Raw genomic sequence first — 20192 nt, forward strand, 5'->3', positions numbered from 1 at the left:
TCCCAAGAGCAGAGTACATTCAAACTGGTGCGATATGAGAGTATGGCCGGACAAAATGACATTTTGCAAAAAAGAAAAATAGTGAAATTGAAGCAGGCAATACAAATGTGATGCAGAAAAGTATCTTCACTTAAAACAGCATGACGGTTGGCCACTTACTGAAGAAGACGGTGTACAGGCATGTTTTCATACATGTCCATATGTGTGTGTGTCATGGGTGTGTGTGTGTGTGTGTGCGTGTGTGTGTGTGAGCGCGTATGATTGCATGGGTACAGAAGGGGTAAGTGTAGCTTTTCAACCACTCCATGATTCCCCACAACCAGTCGTACTGCTTTCACCAACAATCCCATTTTCAGATCACAGAAACAGAGACAGTCGGGCAGCTACCTGGGAAATGAGGAACCTGACACTGGAAAGCAAATAGGAGGTTTTTTTTCTGGTTTCTGGTTTTGTTGGGCAAAAAAAGCTTTTTAATAAAAAACACACTTTGGAAAGGTTCTATCACCCGAGGAGATCTCTGAAAATCGCCGCGGTGCATAAGTATTACACTTACACAGTGTTCCAGATGAATATGTAAATAAATAATACACCGCCATAAAAAATAAAAAAAAGAGGCAGTTCCTCGACAGCCGCTAAAACGGAGCCGCGCTTCCACTTACCGCCAAGTGGGGCCGCAGACCATCGAGGCCTAAAAATCACACCCTTCTGCCGAACCATGCGGTGCCCGTCAGGTCCTGGTGGGTGAATGGCGCCTGCAGATCCCACAATGCCCTGTTTCACAACGACGACAAAACACTCAGCTCCGCCAACGTTTCACACGTCCCACATTTCACGCGTCCTGCTGAACGGTATCGCGTTTAAACGCTTATTGTACAAAATACAAAATATTTTGACATGTACAAGTGCCTACTGACAGAGAAAACATGTGCATAAAAAAAGACATACTGTATATACTCAAGGAAAACATGGCCTTACATTCATAGTGCTATTTTTTAAATACATGGAACCATGTTCACATGTTTCTGTGAATTCCCAAGAGCAAATTTCACGCCCATGTTTACCTTTGCAGAAACAATTCTGCACATTTTAAAACTATTGGTCTACATTTAAATGCAACATGATTACATTCAAATACAGTATATGGTTACACTATTCATAGTCATAAATCATCATAAACACTATTAAGCTGCATTATGCTGATGTTTGACCTGTACCTGGAACGTGTCACATACATACATATGTTTTGAAATTGAAATCGTTGTTTAAATGTGTTATACAAAACAAAAAGCACAGTAGCAGTTAGACCGACGCCTTTGGCTGCTACTCCACCTGCTGGAAGGGTTTCCTATGTTATAGTATCAATACAGGATTGGTAAGTGGACAAATCTTTAATTATACTCTGGCGCCCCCTTCTGGCGATTGCTAATTTTAAAAAGACAATGAACACGAAATGACATGTACTACGGAAAAAGTAGCTTTAGCCTGAACAGTATTATTACATGTTTTAGGTCGGGCCAGGCTACACACAGATCTTTCTAGAAATGTCGTTTGGAATTCTTAGGCGTAGGAAACATTTGTTTGTAAGGAATGTTTAGCGTTCACTGTTGTGAAGGCGAAAGTTAGGTAGGCTACTATTCTATCCCTTGGTATATGAGAAAAGAGCTTATTTTTAAATTAACATGCCTTTGTTTTACCAAAACATGTTAAACAATGCCTCCCTTCTGTAATTACAGAGACGAGTGGCTGACAATAATCAGGCTCTACCGTTCATTTAAACTGTAGAATTCGACAAAATCAGTTAATGAATTTGGCTGTGCATCAATGTGGCTGCACACAAGTTAACACAATCTTCTGCAGCTGACACGCAGGGATCAATATTTAAAAAAAATATTTGTTCTCACAACTGCGGTTGTATGGCTTTATGCGTGCAACACATGCCTTCGAACACTTGCTAACTTACCGGTCGTTGTTGCATTCCACACTTGCAAACCAAAACATCCACTCGTTCTCAAACGAGATTCAGGACGGATATCCCGGTCATGTGGTCTAGCCTCCCGCTTCTTCAGTCGAGCTTCATCGATATATCAGGCGAAAGCAATCACAATTGACTGAACAAACGTCAATCAATACAATATAGGTAACAAATGCGCCTTTTAATTAATCGTAAAAAAACTATCCCTAAATCATTTGTTTTAATTATCGTTTTGAAATTAAATCCAGTTGTACCCATCGTTGTATTGACTATATAAAGACATCATTTTTGAAAATATTGGTACCATAATCAGATATACAAACATTTGGGCTGATTATAGCCTACACAGAGAGTATAAACCTCTGGTTTAACGCACAAGACTTCAAGATGTAGAATGCATTAATAGAAATAGTACTGTAACTAATACTAATTAAGCATTTCTGTGGTATAGTATGTAAACGTGTTTGAAACACCTGAAAAGTATAATGCAGTAGACTGATTTCAGTTTATTTATTTACGTGTTAAAATGTATTTAACTTTTTTGGGAAGTTGTGTTCAGCAATGAATTGGCCAGGCATTAAGGATACATATTTTAATTTATATTTTGAAAAAAAGTGGTACAAAAAGGCATTTTTTCAGTCTTCTACAGTGCATCAACAATTATTTTCTCGCCATGTGTCATGTCATGTCATGGCATCTTGTTAAAACTTTTTTATTTATTTATTTATTTATTGCCTCATATAATACTTTGGTTTTTGTATTAAAACATCAAGCGAAATATCAAGCAAATATCAGAACGTGAACTAACTGGTCATACAATGTGAATATTATCCAAAGCCTGTCAGTACAAAACTTGAATCTTTGTCTCCATGAGTGAAAACGGTGGATTTCAAAATGACAATATCTGGTGTCCCAGAGCACCCAACTGAGTCTACCTGGCAGTTATCCAGGTAAAAAACAAAGCAATAATAAAAAAAAAACTGCAGACAACATACCCAGTCATCGCTGGCCAGAGATAAGCTGACACTACCCTACACGCATTTCAGTAAAAATACCAAGAATCACCTTATGGAAATATACCATATTCATAAAGCTGTCATTTACACAGCTGCATTTGAGCAGTAATGCTGTCAAAGAAAAGGAAAGAGATCACATCTATGCAATTTCACCTGCTCTACCTGGATTCAGGGATAGACCTAATGGTGCCGGTGCAGTATAATGGTTAGGGATCTGACCCCACGACGCCACAGTCGTGGGGTTGATTCCCAGCTGGGCTGCTGCTGCTGCTGTTGTGCTGTTGAGGTACTTAATCTGAATAGCTTCAGTAACACATACAGCTGTGTAAAATGAGCTGTGTGTAAAAACAGGCAGGTTTGGGGTGTGGGCGGGGGGGGGGGGGGGGGGGGGGGTTTGGGGTGTGCTGTTAGTTCCTCAGGAGCCAGGTGGGGGCTGATGCTCCGAACTGGGTGAAGTAGCCCCACCACCAGGGCTTCTCCTGCCGGGTCTCCCCGCCGCCCCCATGCTCGCCCAGGGAGTAGCGCTCCAGCTGGTTGAAGGGGTCGAAGCGGTCGTAGGTGTCCGCGGGCAGGAGGTCGGGCTCGTCTGGCTCCAGGACGGCCTTCTGCAGCACGAAGTCCACGCGGCCGGCCTTCTGCATCCGCGCGGGGAGGAACACCTTCTTCATCACCCTGGAGTAGCCCGGCGCGGAGGCGGTGAGGACGTGCACGCCCGAGTTCAGTAGCCTCCAGTAGTCCCCGTCTTCGGCTGCACACAGACACACAGACACAGACACACAGACACAGACACAGGGAGGGGGTATGAGGGAGGGTGCGTGGAGAAGAAACAAGGGTGTCAGTTATGCACACCCACATACAGTAGTAGTAAGAGCAGTAGTAGTAGCAGTTGCAGTAGTAGTAGTAGCAGCAGTAGTAGTAGTAGTAGTAGTAGTAGTAGTAGTAGTAGTAGCAGTAGTAGTAGTAGTAGTAGTAGCAGTAGCAGTAGTAGTAGTAGTAGTAGCAGTAGCAGTAGATGTAGTAGTAGTAGTAGCAGCAGTAGTATTACACATGCAGGTGTGAATAAGGGCTTTCTAAGCCAATGAACGGTCGGCGCTCACCTGTCCTGACGTCGTGCCGGATCCCTCTAACAGATATCCTGGCTCCTTTGATCCCGTTGCCGTCTTCGTCCTTCACCACGCCCTTGATCCCTCGATGTACCTGCGGGACAGAGAGAGGTGAGGCCCGGCACGCACATCCCCCGCCCCCACCCCCAACCCCCAACGAGAGGTGGTGCGGATCGTTGCCCGGGGCGACCGAGCAGGAGGAGGAGGAGGAGGACTCACCGACTCCATGAAGGAGAGCAGGGCCTCCTTGTTGTTCTTCCACTCGGTGTACAGCTCCTCCTCGGCGGGGAACTTGTCGCAGCCCAGCTCCACGGTGATCTCGAAGCAGTTGGTGTGCAGGTAGTTGAAGTCAGACATGCCTGTCATTGGAAGGGAGGAACCTCTCTTTTTGTTTCTTGTCATTTGGCTTTGGTCAGTCAGGCCCCTGGTGAGGCTTCAATTCCATGTCACTTTGCATGTTTGGTAAAAGTCCCTAAAGCTACAGAACTCTGGTACTGTAAGGAGGAGAATGTGGCTTGGTGGAGGCAAACATGGGAATAATTATTTTTCAAATATACAGCAGGGCTGGGGCGCTCCAGGACCGGGGCAGGGGACCCCAGCAGACCCTGCGGATCTCCGGGACCGGGGCAGGGGACCCCAGCAGACCCCGCGTCTCTCTCGGGGGAACCCAGGGGAACCCTGCTACACTATGAGGATGATTGGCTCACCTCCCGCGAAGCTGTACCACAGGGCGCCGTTGACGATGCCCCCTTTCTTGGCGAAGGAGCCGCCGCAGCGGTTGGTGTTGTTGTCGGACATGGTGGCGTGCGCGTCGGCGTAGGTCCGGGCCAGCTGCTTAAATACCTGCAGGCAGAGGCTGCGCTGCATGTTTCTGTCACACGAGACACTTGTATTGTGTAAAAAAATATATACATAATTTTAAAAAACACTGCTGGGTCTCAAGAGGTTGAATGGAGACAAGCACCAGCATGAGCACTTGGTCAGATGCAGCCAAAGCCTTTATAACTAAGCCTTATAGGAATAACTGACTTTGGCCAGTGTTCAATCAACATTGAAGGGAGGTAACCTGTTCATCAGGAGTAGGAGAGAACATCTTCTCTTCTAGCGGATGTTTGGAGAAATCGTACGGATAGGAGACCACGAGTTCCCCTCCGTGCAGGCTGGCCGACTGGACGAAGGGGATGGACCTTATCCACTTCATCACCGCGTACGTTTCGGGGGCTACCTGCATTGCACGGGGGAAGGGGGGGGGGGTGCAAACGCTGTCATTTCTCCACTCTCCTTTCTCTTACCTTGTGGTGACTCAAGAGGCAGAATCGGGAAAAACGCTTTGCAGACAGCAAATCACTTACATCCATGTTTGCTATTTCTGAAAAATAAAAGGTTTAATTCATTGTTAATAAAGCACTGTAAACTACCGGATGTTTCAATGGGATTCAGCTCCTTGCTTTTCCTCCTGTGCTGTTTCAAATCAGACAAAAAGCCTTGAGATAATCTCTCAAGCAAAGAGATGATCAAAGCAGGTTTCCTGAGACATAAAAGCCATCTATTGTACACGGGCTCCTGAAGACTGAGCACTGTACAGAAGCTGAATAGAGCTCTGAACCAACCCTCCGTCCGCCCCCACTCCCAACCCCCCCAAAAAAAGCCCAAATCAAGACCCATGTAGCTTTTTATATAACCGCTGTGACCACCATCCTGTTATCACTGACACTTCAGCCCTCAAAGCGAGATCTTTTGATCTGCCTTCCGCGACCCGTCTGCAGCTCCATCTGGCCCCCGCCCCGACATCAGCCGACGCCCGGAACATTCCGGCAGGGACGGGCGGCGTTTTGGCGGTCGTATTACCTGGCGCCGACGGACGGGGACGGTAAAAAGGGATTATCGGACAGGTCTGAGTCAGCTCTGCCCGGAGCTAAGATCAGCTCCAGGGCGGGTCAACGTGATGCACAAAGGATCCTTCTCTCATCTTTAAAACAGCCTTGGTCAGCGAGATTATGACACAGGAAGGGACTCACTCACCACAGTAATATCAATAGATGTTCAAACTTAAACGACTTTCTGTTATAATCGGGTAAGAGCAGAGCCGGCACAGAAGTACACGTGGTTTCTTTCAAAATTGGGGAGAATCTGAAAGTTGCTGCCTAGAAATGCCTCTCTGGTTGCTCTCTGATATGGTAAAACTGAGGGAAAGAATTTGGATGGACTCTGGAAAAACATAAGTCTTCATAAGTCTTATAAGATCAGTCTTCGGTCTCATAAGATAATTCTATTTTTAAGTTAACTCTTAATCCCGTAATAGGAGCTCTCACAGTGCCAAATGGAATGATACAGGGTTACGGTACTTACCCATTGTATGTAAAGAAATCAAGGGCCGTCCCCCCAACTTCAAGGACTTAAAAGTACACAGTAGGCTATGTCACAAACACTGCAGACCATCAACAGAAAAGCGGCCATATCCCCTTGAAGAGTTGATATTGTTTTCAAAATTCTAAGTCAGTGTTCTAGAACTCCACTGCTTTCAGTCACCAGCAGCGATTGTGACATCAGCATTAGAATGTTCAGAGAATATTTTCTAATCAGATACGTGTACGGTGTGACCTCACACCTTAAAGGGTTTTAACATACAGTAGAGATGAGGGAGAAAGGTGGAGTAAGGTAGGAAAAGACACAGTTCATACCTTACCATACCAGAAAGAGTCTGGGATGGGGATGTGGTCGGTGCGGTAGCGCTTGTTCCTGCGTCGGCTGTAAGCGATGGAGGTCAGGTCCGGAAAGTTCCGGTTCAGGTCGAGGTTCTGGGCGTTGGCGCGGCCACTGGTCCACCCGTTGTACACGGGACCCTGCGCAAATTCGAGCACGGCGGCAGCAGAGAACAAAGGATCATGGGTAAATTCAGGGGGCTCAGGCAGAGAGAGCGGTGCGAGCGTGTGATTGGATGGATCGATGGGGGTCGAGGGACAGAGACAGCGAGGAAACCTTCCCGAGCTCCAATCAGATTGCACATCCTGGAGACGGCATGCCCCAACACACAACCGACACTGACGGCGTGCAACTGGACACAGACACGAGTGGGCGGGGCTCCACAATGCCTTCTCAACCAATAGCAGCGCTGCTGGCTGCTGCTGCTTTGTCACTGGACTGCATTATGTAAATAAATTACACCACCACGCCTGCTAATTCAGCCATAGAAGGGCACAGAGAGGGATACTGGATGACAGCAAGCCCCCAAGAAAGAGTTTAATTGCACATAACGACCAATAATATGTAACTAAATCGACCAAAAGCGACGGTGATATCAGCTATATTTACTTTAATGTTCTCTGGGCTTTGTTTTCAAATGACTGTGGCCTTCCCACAGGAATAATTTTAATAAACCTGAGCTTTAAATAGTTCGAGTAAATACATCAAATGATGGCGGTGTGGTAACCCAGCAACAGCGTTTTAAAAGTGCCCTTCAAAGTCGGTTAAAATGAACGGATTCAGAGCGGTGCTGGGCGGGAGGTGGGTGTTGAGAGGCATTCCGGAGCAACCCTTCACCGTGCCCGATGGAGCCAATGGAACAGCACGGTTCATTCGCCTTTTCCGAATTCGGTTTGGGTGAGACGAGCAAAACGGGGAACGTCGTCAGATTGGGAGAACTGCAAAGACGGTGACAAGATTCCCACTCCCTCCCACGGAACTCCGTCACTCTCTATGCATCATATTTTGTCCCGGATTTTTTATTTATTTATTTATTTTTTTTAAACAGCATAAGGAAATTGTGTTTGATAAATTTTATTTATGCATTATTCCCTCTCTATGTGTTATTGGTTGTTCCAATACGTCTAATGACCCTGCAACTTTGACTCTTTAATCTTATGCACAATATACTACTTTGATTTTCTCTCTACATCTTTTCATATTCAAATTATTTTTCAGAAATAAGCAGATTATTTATGCATGCCAATGTGAATTATTAATGCTCATATATTTTTTTTGATATTTGAGATTGTTTGTTTGTTTGTTAAATGTATCGAAACCGAAGATAAATCATAAAGCTTTGTTCTGTCTAATCATTTTTCATGGCTGCATGAAAAATATTGATGTTTGATCCCACCAAATAAGCCTTGTTAAATACTGTTACTTATGCCTATAACCACACAGCTCAATGCAAAACCATGCATTAAGATGGGCAGTTTTCCAAAGTAACGTACACCATATCCAAACATGTTCAGCAGCTGTCCTACAACGGCTTTAGCTGTACTCTTATTGAGCACCTATTGATGATTCACCAAAATCTTGAGTCTCAATAGGAAAGTACAATTGTGTAACTGCACCAGACACATTTGGATACATGCTGTATATTAAACATATAAAACTGCCCTCCGTAATGCAAAGCTTTGCAAGAACAGTATGATTTATGAGGCATTAGTAGCGGTATTCGATATTTTATTAACAGGCTATCCCAATGCTGTTAAGCTACTGCATATTTCACTTTGGAGAACTTTTGTTTCTTGGGGTTTTGTTTTTTTGTTTTGTTTTTGTTTTTAATTTGTTTTTTGTTTCTTGTTTTTTATTCAGAATTTCGTCCGTGGTGCCCACACGTCACACAGAGGAGGAAAAACAAACTCTCTACTTGAAACTAATTAAGTACTAGAGTTCTAATATTAGTCCACTATGTTAATGGTAGAAGGAGATGAAACCACAAGGCACAGAAAATCTCCTGTTAGTTGAAAAATGTTTCCGACCAACAGCCTTCCCACTGCCAGATGTCCTGTGATGCTGGAAACGAGGGACCGGTATTTAATTGGTCGCGCCTTCGCGAAATCTGGCTATGCTCTCTGGATTCGGACTGCGTTGCGGCAGTGGTAACCAGCCCTGTTCCTGGAGATCAAACCGTCTTGTAGGTTTTCATTTTAACCCAAAACTGGCACACCTGATTCTACTAATTAGCAGCTGAGAAAGAGATCTCTAGCTGTTGAACGAGGTGCGCTTTGTTAGGGTTGGAGTGAAAACCTACAGGACGGTAGATCTCCAGGAACAGGGTTGGTTACCACTGCACTACACCTACTGTCTACTGCTCTGGGATACTGCATGCGGGCTGGTGTCCATTATCGTTGCGTCGAAAGGGGTGGGGGGCGTTTAGTTTAGGGGAGGGGTTTTTGGGTTGTCACGTGAACCAGAGGACAGTCTGGTAGTGGGCGGCCGGGCCTCAGGTGACGAGGCGACAGGACGACGCTGTGGGAGGCGGAGCCGCACTGAAACTGATATTTACTTCCTGGTTTTCCGGTTCAGGGTTATCCTCTACCTCAGCCGCGGCGCGCTCGTAGCCGTCGGGGTTCAAGGAGGTGAGGATGTGGACGCGCGTGCTGTTGATGAGCGTCTGGATGCGCGTGCTGCCCAGCTCGTACTCCGAGCACAGGTACTGGGCCAGGTAGATCAGCAGCTGCCTGCCCAGCACCTCGTTCCCGTGCATGTTGGCAATCAGCTTCACTTCCGGCTCCACTGGGGGGGAGGGGGGTGGGGGGGTGGGGGGGAGAGATCGCCATGGGAGACAGTGACAGAGATGCAGTCATGTGACCTGAAATCAACTGGGGGGTGATTAAAATATCTCACGTTACTCTCAAAACCACTTCAGGACTCTGGAGTTCCCTCTCAGGCTCTCAAAAGATTAAATAGAACATCTGAATTGAGATATCATGACATAAACGAGATGTCATGACATAAACGAGATGTTGTGACATAAATGAGATGTCATGACATAAATGAGATGTCATGACATGTAGGATGGATGCTCTAGTCGTGGTACTGTTTATCTGTTGCTTTTTATTTAAGTTCTGAACTGCTTTGCTCTCACTGTCACTTCTTTAGAATACCAATATAAATTCTGGAATAACCACAGGGAAAAATGATGCTGTACGTCAAATAAGAGCAAATTTATCAGTTATTGCCCATCAAACTATGTCTGCACTGCAATGGCTGAGAATTTAATAATAATATTGAACCTTCTAATACTTACCTCAATTGTGAAGTCCCTTTGTGAGGATAAGAAGTAAGAGATAAGAACATGTATTTGCTATAAGGCCAAAAAAGATTTCAGAAGTACAACAATTATGTGGAGCAGAGACATTTCTCTTGATGTATGTATCACTCTTTACAAAAGTGAAAATGACCGGTCCATCATGATTCTTGCTAGTGAGAGGTTTCACCCACCTAGAAACAGGCTTAATTTTTGGTTAATACTGTCATTTACAATGGATTTGAATGAGGGAGAAAAAAATACATTATCAGTCAACAGGCATTTATCTCTGTTAACATAACACAGGTGTGGCTCCCAGGCGAAGTAATACAACAACAAAATGGCGTGTTATTGTTCTTCATATCGTAACATCTGACACTGAGAGGACATCGGAAGCAGCACTCACAGAGGTCGTGTTGGCCGGGGTTATCTGAGAACTCGATCACCAGGAGGTCCTTGCCCTCCACGCTGCGGCCGATGCTGTACGTCCTGGAGATGTGGGAGCACTTCGCCGCGGTCTTCTTCAGCACGTTGATCATCTGCGCGTTCGATTGGTAGGTGAACTGGATGATGGTGGAGGGCTCCTCAGGGGAGAATCTGGCCAGGGCAACCTCTTGCCTTTCTGTAATGGATATTTATATAGACATGTGTGATATTAAAGCAAGGACCACACAGCTGTCATTGATGCGAAGGACCGTTAAGCTACTTGAGTGCTAATAGCTCCCCCTTGTGGAGAATCTTCAGCCTGCTAAACATTGAGTCTGCGAGTGAGTGAGTTACAAGCCAAGTGTGTGCATGTGAGTGTGTGCGTGTGTGTTGGGGGGAGGGGCAGATGTCCACACCTCTGAGCATGGCCAGCGGGTCGTAGCAGCCCTCCTCGTCGCTGACGAAGAAGCGGTCGCAGTCCAGGAAGTAGGGCCAGGCCATGTCGATGCCCTCGAAGGCGTGGGCGCAGGTCCTCCTCACCTCCTCGCAGGAGCGGCGGCAGGGCTTCAGCACGGCGCCGCCCTCGCAGCGCGGCGCCAGCACCGAGCAGCCCAGCATGCGGATGTCCGGCGAGCACTCCCCCTTCAGCAGCGAGTGCACCACGCTCAGCAGCAGGTACTCCGGCCCCGCCTCCGCCTCCTCCCGGCTCCGGTGCTCCAGGATGTTGGGGAAGACGGTGTAGTCGTACGGCATGTCGTCGCAGTAGCCCAGCTCCAGCTCCGCGCACTCCGCTGAACGGGCACGGGGAGAGACGTTTACGTAATTAAAAAAAAAAACAAAACAAAACAAACAAAAAAAACATTTGTTTAAATATGATCGTCATTCTCAAGTCTACAGCTAATAACACAAGGCTTATTTACGCATGGCTGTTCCCTGATAGATTATCGTCTGAAAAAAGCTTGAAATAAATAAGTCACAACTCTTCTTAGAAAAACAAGAACACAGTGTGAAATAAAATGGCAGGCAGTACAGCAGTTCACTCGCCAGAAAATGTCCAGCTGCACAGTTTTTATTTATTTTCTCAAATAAAGTTTTTTTAAATGATTTTTAAATGATTTACAGATTTAATCATTCACAGTGCCACAGGTAACGGCAGACAGGGTCTCCAGCTTGCCGGGAAAGACTCCCGGGGGGGGGGGGGGGGGGGGGGGGGGTTGGTCTTCGGCTGATAAACGCTTTCAGTGAAGCTATGCGGAGACGTGTTGCGTCCTGCGATTAGCGCTGGTATTTGAAACAGTTTTATGCCCCGGCCCTCGGGGCAGAGCTCTCGCTGTCTGTGGGCGGGAGTAACGGGGTGTCTGGTGCCTTTTCCCCGGGCCTGGGAAGGACCGGATTTGGGCCAAATCTGAGCCCTTGGACAGCTTGGTTTCGACTTCCTAGCCAAGCTAACCATTATTTTTTTATTTGGCCAAACACGAAATTTGATACGAGCAGAATTCTGAGTATTTAGCTTCCACCCCTGCACCCCCTCCCTCTCCTGTCCAAACAGCTTGGGTTTCTCACGTTAAATATCCTGACTGGGTGGGATTACAAAAAGGAAACATTCGTGAGGAAACTTGTGTAGTTAAATCACAATGGAAGCTCAGATAAGTGGGCCAGTGTTTGACCGTTATCGGCAAATATTTTAGTTTCAGTTTTCAACAACTTTAAAAGCAACACCTACGTTGTTCCTGAAAGGGCCCCCGGGACTTGCATCTTCCTAAAAAAAAAAAAAGAAAAAGAATAAATGAATGAATGAATAAATAAATAAATAAATAAATAAATAAATAAATAAATAAATAAATAAATACGAGCAAGTGACCTCGGTGTTACCTACAAAGTCTAACACTAGATGGAAGCAGAGTTCTTGTTAAGAGATCTTTCATTTCCACATTAGCAAGCAAAGGTTTACCAAAAGTTACTTGGATAAAGACTGAGGAGTTCGAAAGCAGTTCATACAAGCATATATATTGTCTTACGTACTTCTTATATTCAGTCATTCTCATATCAGACTATCGAATGAAAATGCATTTGCAAATATTTCAAAAATCATTGAATTACTGTATAGACATTTACTTCAGTAAGTTGTTGAGTTTTACACCATATGGTAATATAAATACAACAGATCTGCGAGTTATTATACATCAGTAAGCATCAATAATAATAATCAACACAATATTTTATTATTAGTTTTCTCCATTTCACTGAACAACCCATGCAGAAAGCAGTAATCCTCCCCGTCTATCTCCAGAATGAACACACCGAGCTGGAATTCACCTCTGAAATAAGACTGCAAATTCTGACTCAATGAAAAAAACTAAGATAAATCAAATCGCCTCATTCTTAGAGTGCTATGATGCACGGTGACAATAACGTGACCGCACATTATGGACGTTAGGATATTCCCAAACCCTTATTTATTACATCATTCCGAAGCGCCCAATACATATTTCTGATATGAACGCACAAAATATTTACGATGAGACACTGCAGAATTTGCGTCTGAAACTCTTAGGTGTGCAGCGTCTCAATGCGAAACGCACAAAAGTCAAACTATCCCGCTTAAAACTGTCCCGTTTTGTGGCGCTCATACTTTACCTAGAATTTCGTCTACTGGTTCGCAACGTGGCGGAGCACACCACACCACGGTAGCCAATATATTGAAGGCAAACACGAGAGAATGCATTTCCATCCGTTCGTATCCCACACGCGTTGCGATGTGGCAGTCGCGTCTTCGCTCTCTTCTTTTTAATTACCTACCGCGTAAACTTTCAGCTCACAAAGCATCCCAGAAAAAAAACTGGGAGTTTATTATGCACATTACGGTCAAAAATCTCAAATTACAGAGGCAAGCGAGTTTAGACGGAAGAGGATAAGCGGGAAGACGCAATAAAATAACTATACGTATGCCAATTGGATGCAACTGTAATTTACTAAACCCAAACTACTTAACTCTTCGCCTCCAACAAACTACGGGAAGTGGCTATTTGCCTTAGTCCTTCTGCTTAACTTTACGGGACGACGACGTGTGCTCCGGGCGAGAATTCCGCAAGGTCTCGCCGACAGACGAGATAGATAGTCTCTGCCATCCAATGTCTGTGTGCGGGTTTGTGATTGAAATTGAGGATTCGAATTTAAAAGTGGCTCTGATCATTTAAAAAAACTAATTACAACTGTATTTGAGTAGTAGGAAGTAGATTCTCAAATGCCTAAAGCCTAAAAAGTCTGTGTCATACTTAATGTTCTGCACTACCCCAGTCAACCCCGGACACTGCCCAGGGGGAATACCGGAATGTTTGTAACCATGGACGCATGTGCGTGGTTGCGGGCCTTTGCATCCATAAGGACGTTCATTTTCCCAGGAGGCCTCTGGTTCTTGTTGTTTTAGGAAGGATATCAAGGGAGTAAATGAGTGTGCAAAGCTGATTCGCTTAGCGTAATAAAAACTCCGGAGTTTGGTGTAAAATTGAACTCAGTGGCATTTAGCTAAATAGGCAACAACGACTAAAACGGAAGCCTTCTTTTCGATATTAATGGCTGTTTTGTACTTGAATTAAATTCAGGTTCTTGCAAAAAAAATCCCTGCTTCTTTGTCATTTTGACGCATGTCACCCAGTAATGCACAACATATGTAAAGTCATTGAATGCACAGTTTGGTCCTTTGAAACTTTATTGAACTTTACATTTCACAAATTAATTCGCTCATACGCTAAAACACAGCAGATAGCAGAGTGGGCTTTGTTTAAGTGCGCTAACTTCCAAAGAATCTAGACAGAAATAGAAATATGAACATATCGGCATGAGCCAACTCTTTTTGGCAAAATAACACTGTAAAAACAACAGTCAATTATCAATAAAATCTGGCACGAACACAACGTAATTAAAAGCACTTGAACAATAGAACATTCTTCACACATTTTGTATATTTATAATGTTATACATGGCTCCCTTCTTGGCTAAATGTAACAAATACATTTCAGTCAAATCTGGCCATACATTCAGGTAAGATAGAAGCTTTGATGTAATGATGAAAGTGATGATTCCCTTTGGCTTTTTAATAATGCAAAATGTTACATCATCGCCTCTATGTACTATAACCACTTGGCCTTAAACTTGGAGTAGCACATGTAAGCATGTGCCAGCTTCCAGTGTCTCATGCAGCCTTTTTGACAAGTCCTAGTCAGACTGGATAGGGGTTTCTGCTAAATGAAATATGCAGTGTGGTGATAATTTCAGTTGAACAGATACTCAGGTGTAAGAAACATTTTAAAACAACTTTCTCCACAAATGTGCTAAATTTGAGGCCAAAACACTTTGCTATGGAGTTCAATAGAGCAGGGCTGCCCAACCCTGTTCCTGTAGATCTACCATCCTGCAGGTTTTCACTCCAAACCTAACAAAGCGCACCTCATTCAACAGCTAGAGCAGAGCTGCCCAACCCTGCTCCTGGAAATCTTGTTGATCTTCTAGATATGCCAATCAGTAGAATCAGGAGTGCCAAATTGGGGTTTAAATGAAAACATGCAGGAAGGTATATCTCCAGGAAGAGGGTTTGGAAGCCCTGCTCTAGAATGAAGTGTGGCTTTGTTAGGGTTGGAGTGAACACCTACAGGACGGTAGATCTCCAGGAACAGGGTTGGGCAGCCCTGGAGTAGAGCTTTCAGACTAATGGCAAAGTGCATTAAGATCCAGGACCCATGTAACATTGTGAACATGCGATGCTATTTAAAGCCAGGCAAGCAGAACGTGGTTGAGGTGGCCCACAGCAGGAGATACCTCTGAACATATCTTTTTTGTTTTTTTTGCACAGAGATCAGTAGGCATATCTGTTTGATGTCTTCTTTACCCCGCTTGCCCTGAAAGGTCATGGCTCCAGGCAACATTTTGCTGTGTCTCAGAGCTTCGTTGCGGGGATTTGCTTCCATTCAGCCAGTTGAGCATTAGTGAGGTTGGGCACTGATTGGGCGATTAGGCCTGGCTCGCAGTTGGGTTTCCAAACAATCCAACAAAAACCATTTCTATATGGACTGGTGTCTGGAGGCATTGTCATGCTGAAACAGGAAAGGGCCTTCCCCAAACTGTTCGGGAAGCACAGAATCATCTAGAATGTGATTGTATGCAATGGCATTAAGACCGGCCATCACTGGAACTAAGGGGCCAAGCCAAAAACTGTGAAAAATAGTCCCAGACCAAAGGGTGTCAAGATACCTTTGGTCATTTAGAGTAGCTAATTTAGCCAGTGTAACTGGTGACAGTGGAAACCTGCCCACACATTGGCCCTACCGGACTGGAACTGGCCGCCCTTGCTGTACCCCTTACATGAAAGCAGTGATATAGTACAGAGGAAATGGTGCCTCAGTTCGTTAAAGAGCAGGAGGAAACCTTCACATGCACAGTCATGACCCACCCACACTCTCAGAAGAAAGGATGCCACAAGGCCCCTCTGTGTCTCCATAGTGGAACCCTGTCTAGTGCGAGGGTTCCATGCTGGACAGTATGGTTCAGTCTGGGAGCTTTCACACTTTTTACCTCAGAGGGTTCCACAAAGAACTAAAAAGGGTTCCCCTCCGGAGACAAAGAACCTTTTTTTCCTGAGAGTGCACAACAACATCCATCCCCTTTTATTCAGTCCCTGGCTGTGGCGCTGTCCAAACAGCAGTTTTTAACATTAACAGGGCACCTGACCAACAGGCTGAAATGTGTGTGGGAGATTCCTGGTTATAGAATCCCTCTGGCCTTTTGCTGTCCTGACAGTTCCGGAATGCATTTCATCACCAATGCCTACATACAGGCAGCAATCCGGCTCCTCTTCAGTTAAATGCAAGCCTGCAATGCGTACTGTGCGTGGTCATCTTCAAAGGCCATGTATGTTGTGATTTCCAAAATGAAAGCAGGAAAAATGCTTCCTGACAGATAAAAAAAACATTTGCTTTGAATACGTTTTTTTTTTTTTTTTTTGTAGCCGGTAAGCCATTTTCCAGCTCAGAATAAACTCTTCTATCAAGCCAGTGAGGTCATTCTCTGACCATCTTGCAGTTTTTACCCAATTAATTGATAGGGAATGATACATATTTGTCAAATACAGAATCTAATTTAAATTCACACAGCAAGATTCATTTGAAATATGACAAACAATACCGACAATCATATTTCAAGTAATAAGCAAACAAATTACACGGGCCCAGCCAAGCAGAGGATGGCTCTCCCTTGGTAGACAAGTTCCTACCGAGATTTCTTCTCTTTGTGCTGTTTCTCTCACTACCGTTTTAAGTGTTTATCTCCCAAATTGGGATTTTTTAAACCTCACACCTTCTTGGTTTTTAGGGGGTACAAGCCTGGATTCTGACCAGTTATCCTGCTGCTCTCTGTAAAGCATCTTCATGGCAGTTTTCTGTAAAAATAAAGCACTATACAAAATAAATGGATTTGATTTGATTTGAAATAAATAAAAAAAACTGGAAAAAGAGATAAACATTTGCATGTTTTCACTCTTTTAAATGAGACCTGTTTGACAATACAAGCCGTTTGCCTTCCAGCACTCGTTTCAAATTAACATTTTTAATAACGCGAAATTAATCTCAGATACTCTGGGGGAACATGGAATCTGACCCTGCAAGGTTGAATTGTAAGAGCTTTGACTCGAGTCCCAGACTCTCTCTCTCTCTCTCTCTCTCTCTCTCTCATAGAGCCACTCTAGGTGTCTGTTAAACAGCTGTGCACATGCACGTGGCCAGGCACATCCTCTACAACCGTTCTGTCCCTCGCGCTGGAAGGCCGTGGCAAGGTCTGCCCACGCGCAGTCTCAGTTAGCTGATTCTCTGCAAGCTGCAGTCGTTCTCTGTGTCCAGGGAATTACTGTGTCCAGAAGAAGGGTAGAGGTCCCTCCTCAGCAGTTTGTTGACCATGTTGACCAGGGCGTTCTTGTACTGCTGCCGAAGGAGGGAGTAGACGAAGGGGTCGGACGCCGGCTTTCCGTATGCCAGACATTTGCTGGCGATCCCCCACTGCGGGCTGACGCGCACGACAGGCAGGAGCTCGGCGAGCCTGTGAAGAGGCAAGGCAACGCGCGTTTCTAAATGTGGAAGCAGCACGTGCGCGCCCTCACGTTTCATTCGCTCCGGGGCTCGGGGAGAACAGAAGCGAGTCGCGTGCGCACACTTACACGGCAAATGTATAATTCATTCTTTCTTTTTTTTTTTTTTTTTTTGAACGACTCATTCGTTTCGAAGCGCAAACTGCAGGGACTGCTTTGAAAAGAACCATATCTTCCCATTTGTATATTTGTACTCGAATCTCCTGGGAATATTCTAGGCTATGTTCTGAATAAAATTCATCAGAACTCTCATTATGTTAACTCCCCTCCCCCATAGTAGCATGGACAGTCCGCCCCGTATCATGAAAAATAAATGTGACACCCCCAATAACACGTGCACTACACTTCCACAGATGGATCTGTTGTTTAGATAGAGAGGCACAGTGCATACAGTATACATATTCCTGGATGTGTTTTTTTTTCAAATGCCTGATTTCCAGATTAATTCTGTTGGAAATATTACAGAAATGATTATTATCCACATTAATAATTTCACATAGTGAATCATTTATTTGGACACGTGTGGACTTTTTAACAACTTATTCATATGATTGTTTAAAAATATTTCCTCGTCCTGTTTATGTGAATAATATTTGTATTTAGATGATTTTTCGAGTTATTACTATCACCAGTGTGGGATTTCTGAGGCATTTATGGTTTCGATAGTCAACTTACCTCGTTATAACATAAGGTGCAAAACAGAAAATGAATGATCCGATGAAAATGCATATTTTCTTCGTGGCACGGCGTTTCCGTCTCTTCTGTTCCATAAGACACCGTTGTTTTACGCTGGAAACATTTGAAACAGATATGTTTTAAAAAAAATACATAACAGAAAAAGATGATGTAAGCATTTGTGTCCAAGTATTAGCAAACCAAAGCTGCTGCTCCTTATCCAGTTACCTGTGACTACGCCTCCACGCAGTATAGAGAGAATAAACCTTTATAGCAAGCAGAAGTTAAATTCACCAGTTTATCGTCACAATCTATCTGATCATTAAGGTAAGGGAAATTGTTTACCAGTAGATTGTAGGTTTGAATCCCTTCCAAGGCGCTAACTTTGCAACACTGGAGGAAGTAAATCGCATGCTAAGCAAATGAGTAACGTCATAAATTACCTTGGGTGAATGTCAACCAGCAGAAGCAGGGTCTGCACGGTTATGATGTCTATCCTCTTGCAGTGGAACCGCGCGACTTTTAAGACCTTGGAGTAGGTAAAGCACAGCGTCAGGAGGGAGAGGGCGAAGCTCGTGGCATGGAACACGACAGTGAACACCGCGAACTTCGTCCTGCCGCGGTCTTCGCTTAAATGTAAAGTGCAGGACGCGTAAACGTGACTGTAGTCGTACCAGGACAAAAGGAGCGCGATGAGGGAAAACGTGAGAGAATGGAGCCAAGAATAGAAAACCATGATCATAGCGTCCTTGTATCGCATCTTAGTGGAGTAAGTCAGTGGAAACACTACGGCGATCCATCTATCTATGCTAAGCGCTGCCATGCTCAGCATTGTGTTGGTAGTCAAAAAAGTCTCTAGAAAGCTTACAGTCTGACAGACGCAGTCTCCGAAAGGCTTTTGGTTTTTGATAACTCCAAACAATGTGGACGGCATGTTCAAAATTGTGATGAGTATATTGCAAAAAGAGAGGTTCAGTATAAATACGCCAGGCACCTGCCGACGTATCTCGGCGCTGCACATAAAACATAATAACACCAGCAGATTCGACAACAGAGAGACAATCGCCACCAAAATAATAAACAACGCCAAAAAGGATTTCACTAAGTCCATTTCTCGAGCCAAAGTTTCACCAGCGCAAAATATCTGCTTTTATAAATCTGTACATCATCCCCTGCATGGTCCTTGGACGTACATCCTCAATACTTTTAAATTCTTCGGTTAAAAATATAATATTCCAACAAGTCTCGTCACCTCAGCTGTCGTACGGAGCTGTCCAGAGTGCTGAATCCAGTAGTCGCGCGCTTTCTTTCGTTGGCAGATCATTCCGCTCTCTTCCGCCTTTCTCTTTAAAAAAACAAACCAACCTTCACGGGAGTTTGAAAATTGTTTTAAACACAACAGTGTTTTCTTTCTCGTATTCCCCTGCCGGTATGAGCGCTACAACACGAAACACAGAGACAATGTGTTTCATACAGGTATTGCCAATGCCTTTATTCACAGATCATGCGCAGAAAAGCCAAGCCGCAAATCACGCTCACTTTCACGTGTAATGGTCTGTTGATCGCTAGAGTGACGATTCTGCGACGTTTTCACAACAGGGGAAACCTGGTTTAGGGAAATAACAGACGTCTCGCGCGCGCACAGTAGGGTTCGTTATATTTTAGTGTTTTTTTTTTTTTTTTTTTTTCCCGTTGCTGCTCGGTTATCAGTTGATTAATACTTTGGAGACCGGAGAATTTAAGGGTGCTGCCTGATGTTCTCGCGGTTTAATGGAAATCCAGTTCTAATAAAGGCCATCATAACTCACAGCCCGTGGCCTAAATAAGAAAATGGTTAATATAGGTTGTTCTGGAGAAGTATGTCTAC

At 44.5% G+C, this 20192-nt stretch overlaps 2 protein-coding genes and 1 long non-coding RNA gene across 5 annotated transcripts in view; all 3 read right to left on the bottom strand.

The window, feature by feature from the left end:
- The window catches only part of LOC118226910, a 65585-nt gene extending 63541 nt beyond the window's left edge, over nt 1-2044 (bottom strand). The window contains exons 1-2 of one of the 2 annotated variants that reach the window (XR_004765125.1): nt 1961-2044; nt 660-771 (exon numbers count right to left, since the gene is read on the bottom strand). This is a non-coding gene — a long non-coding RNA (uncharacterized LOC118226910). Of the gene's footprint in view, nt 1-659; nt 842-1960 lie in introns of both variants that reach the window. The other variant, XR_004765124.1, reaches the window with a different exon arrangement.
- A 1321-nt stretch (nt 2045-3365) lies between these two features.
- LOC118228510 (carboxypeptidase Z-like) lies at nt 3366-13712 on the bottom strand. 2 transcript variants are annotated; one of them, XM_035420073.1, is made up of 11 exons: nt 13156-13712; nt 12242-12277; nt 10935-11309; nt 10499-10714; nt 9382-9578; nt 6773-6934; nt 5158-5316; nt 4799-4934; nt 4311-4450; nt 4086-4185; nt 3366-3736 (listed from the first exon to the last, which is right to left on the bottom strand). In XM_035420073.1, the coding sequence occupies exons 1-11, from the start codon at nt 13247-13249 to the stop codon at nt 3396-3398; spliced, it is 1956 nt and encodes a 651-aa protein (XP_035275964.1). In that variant the 5' UTR covers nt 13250-13712; the 3' UTR covers nt 3366-3395. The 2 variants fall into 2 exon arrangements, with proteins under 2 accessions (XP_035275964.1, XP_035275963.1); XM_035420072.1 differs by having other exon boundaries at nt 9349-9578.
- Nucleotides 13713-14215: 503 nt separating this feature from the next.
- On the bottom strand, nt 14216-19897 carry LOC118227050 (G-protein coupled receptor 26-like). Its single transcript, XM_035417138.1, has 3 exons — nt 18769-19897; nt 18326-18439; nt 14216-17601 (listed from the first exon to the last, which is right to left on the bottom strand). Exons 1-3 carry the CDS (start codon nt 19434-19436, stop codon nt 17364-17366), a joined length of 1020 nt encoding a protein of 339 aa, XP_035273029.1. The 5' UTR covers nt 19437-19897; the 3' UTR covers nt 14216-17363.
- Nucleotides 19898-20192: the final 295 nt, after the last annotated feature.

Source organism: Anguilla anguilla, chromosome 5, assembly GCF_013347855.1.
Source record: "Anguilla anguilla isolate fAngAng1 chromosome 5, fAngAng1.pri, whole genome shotgun sequence".
Classification (NCBI taxonomy): Eukaryota; Metazoa; Chordata; class Actinopteri; order Anguilliformes; family Anguillidae; genus Anguilla; species Anguilla anguilla.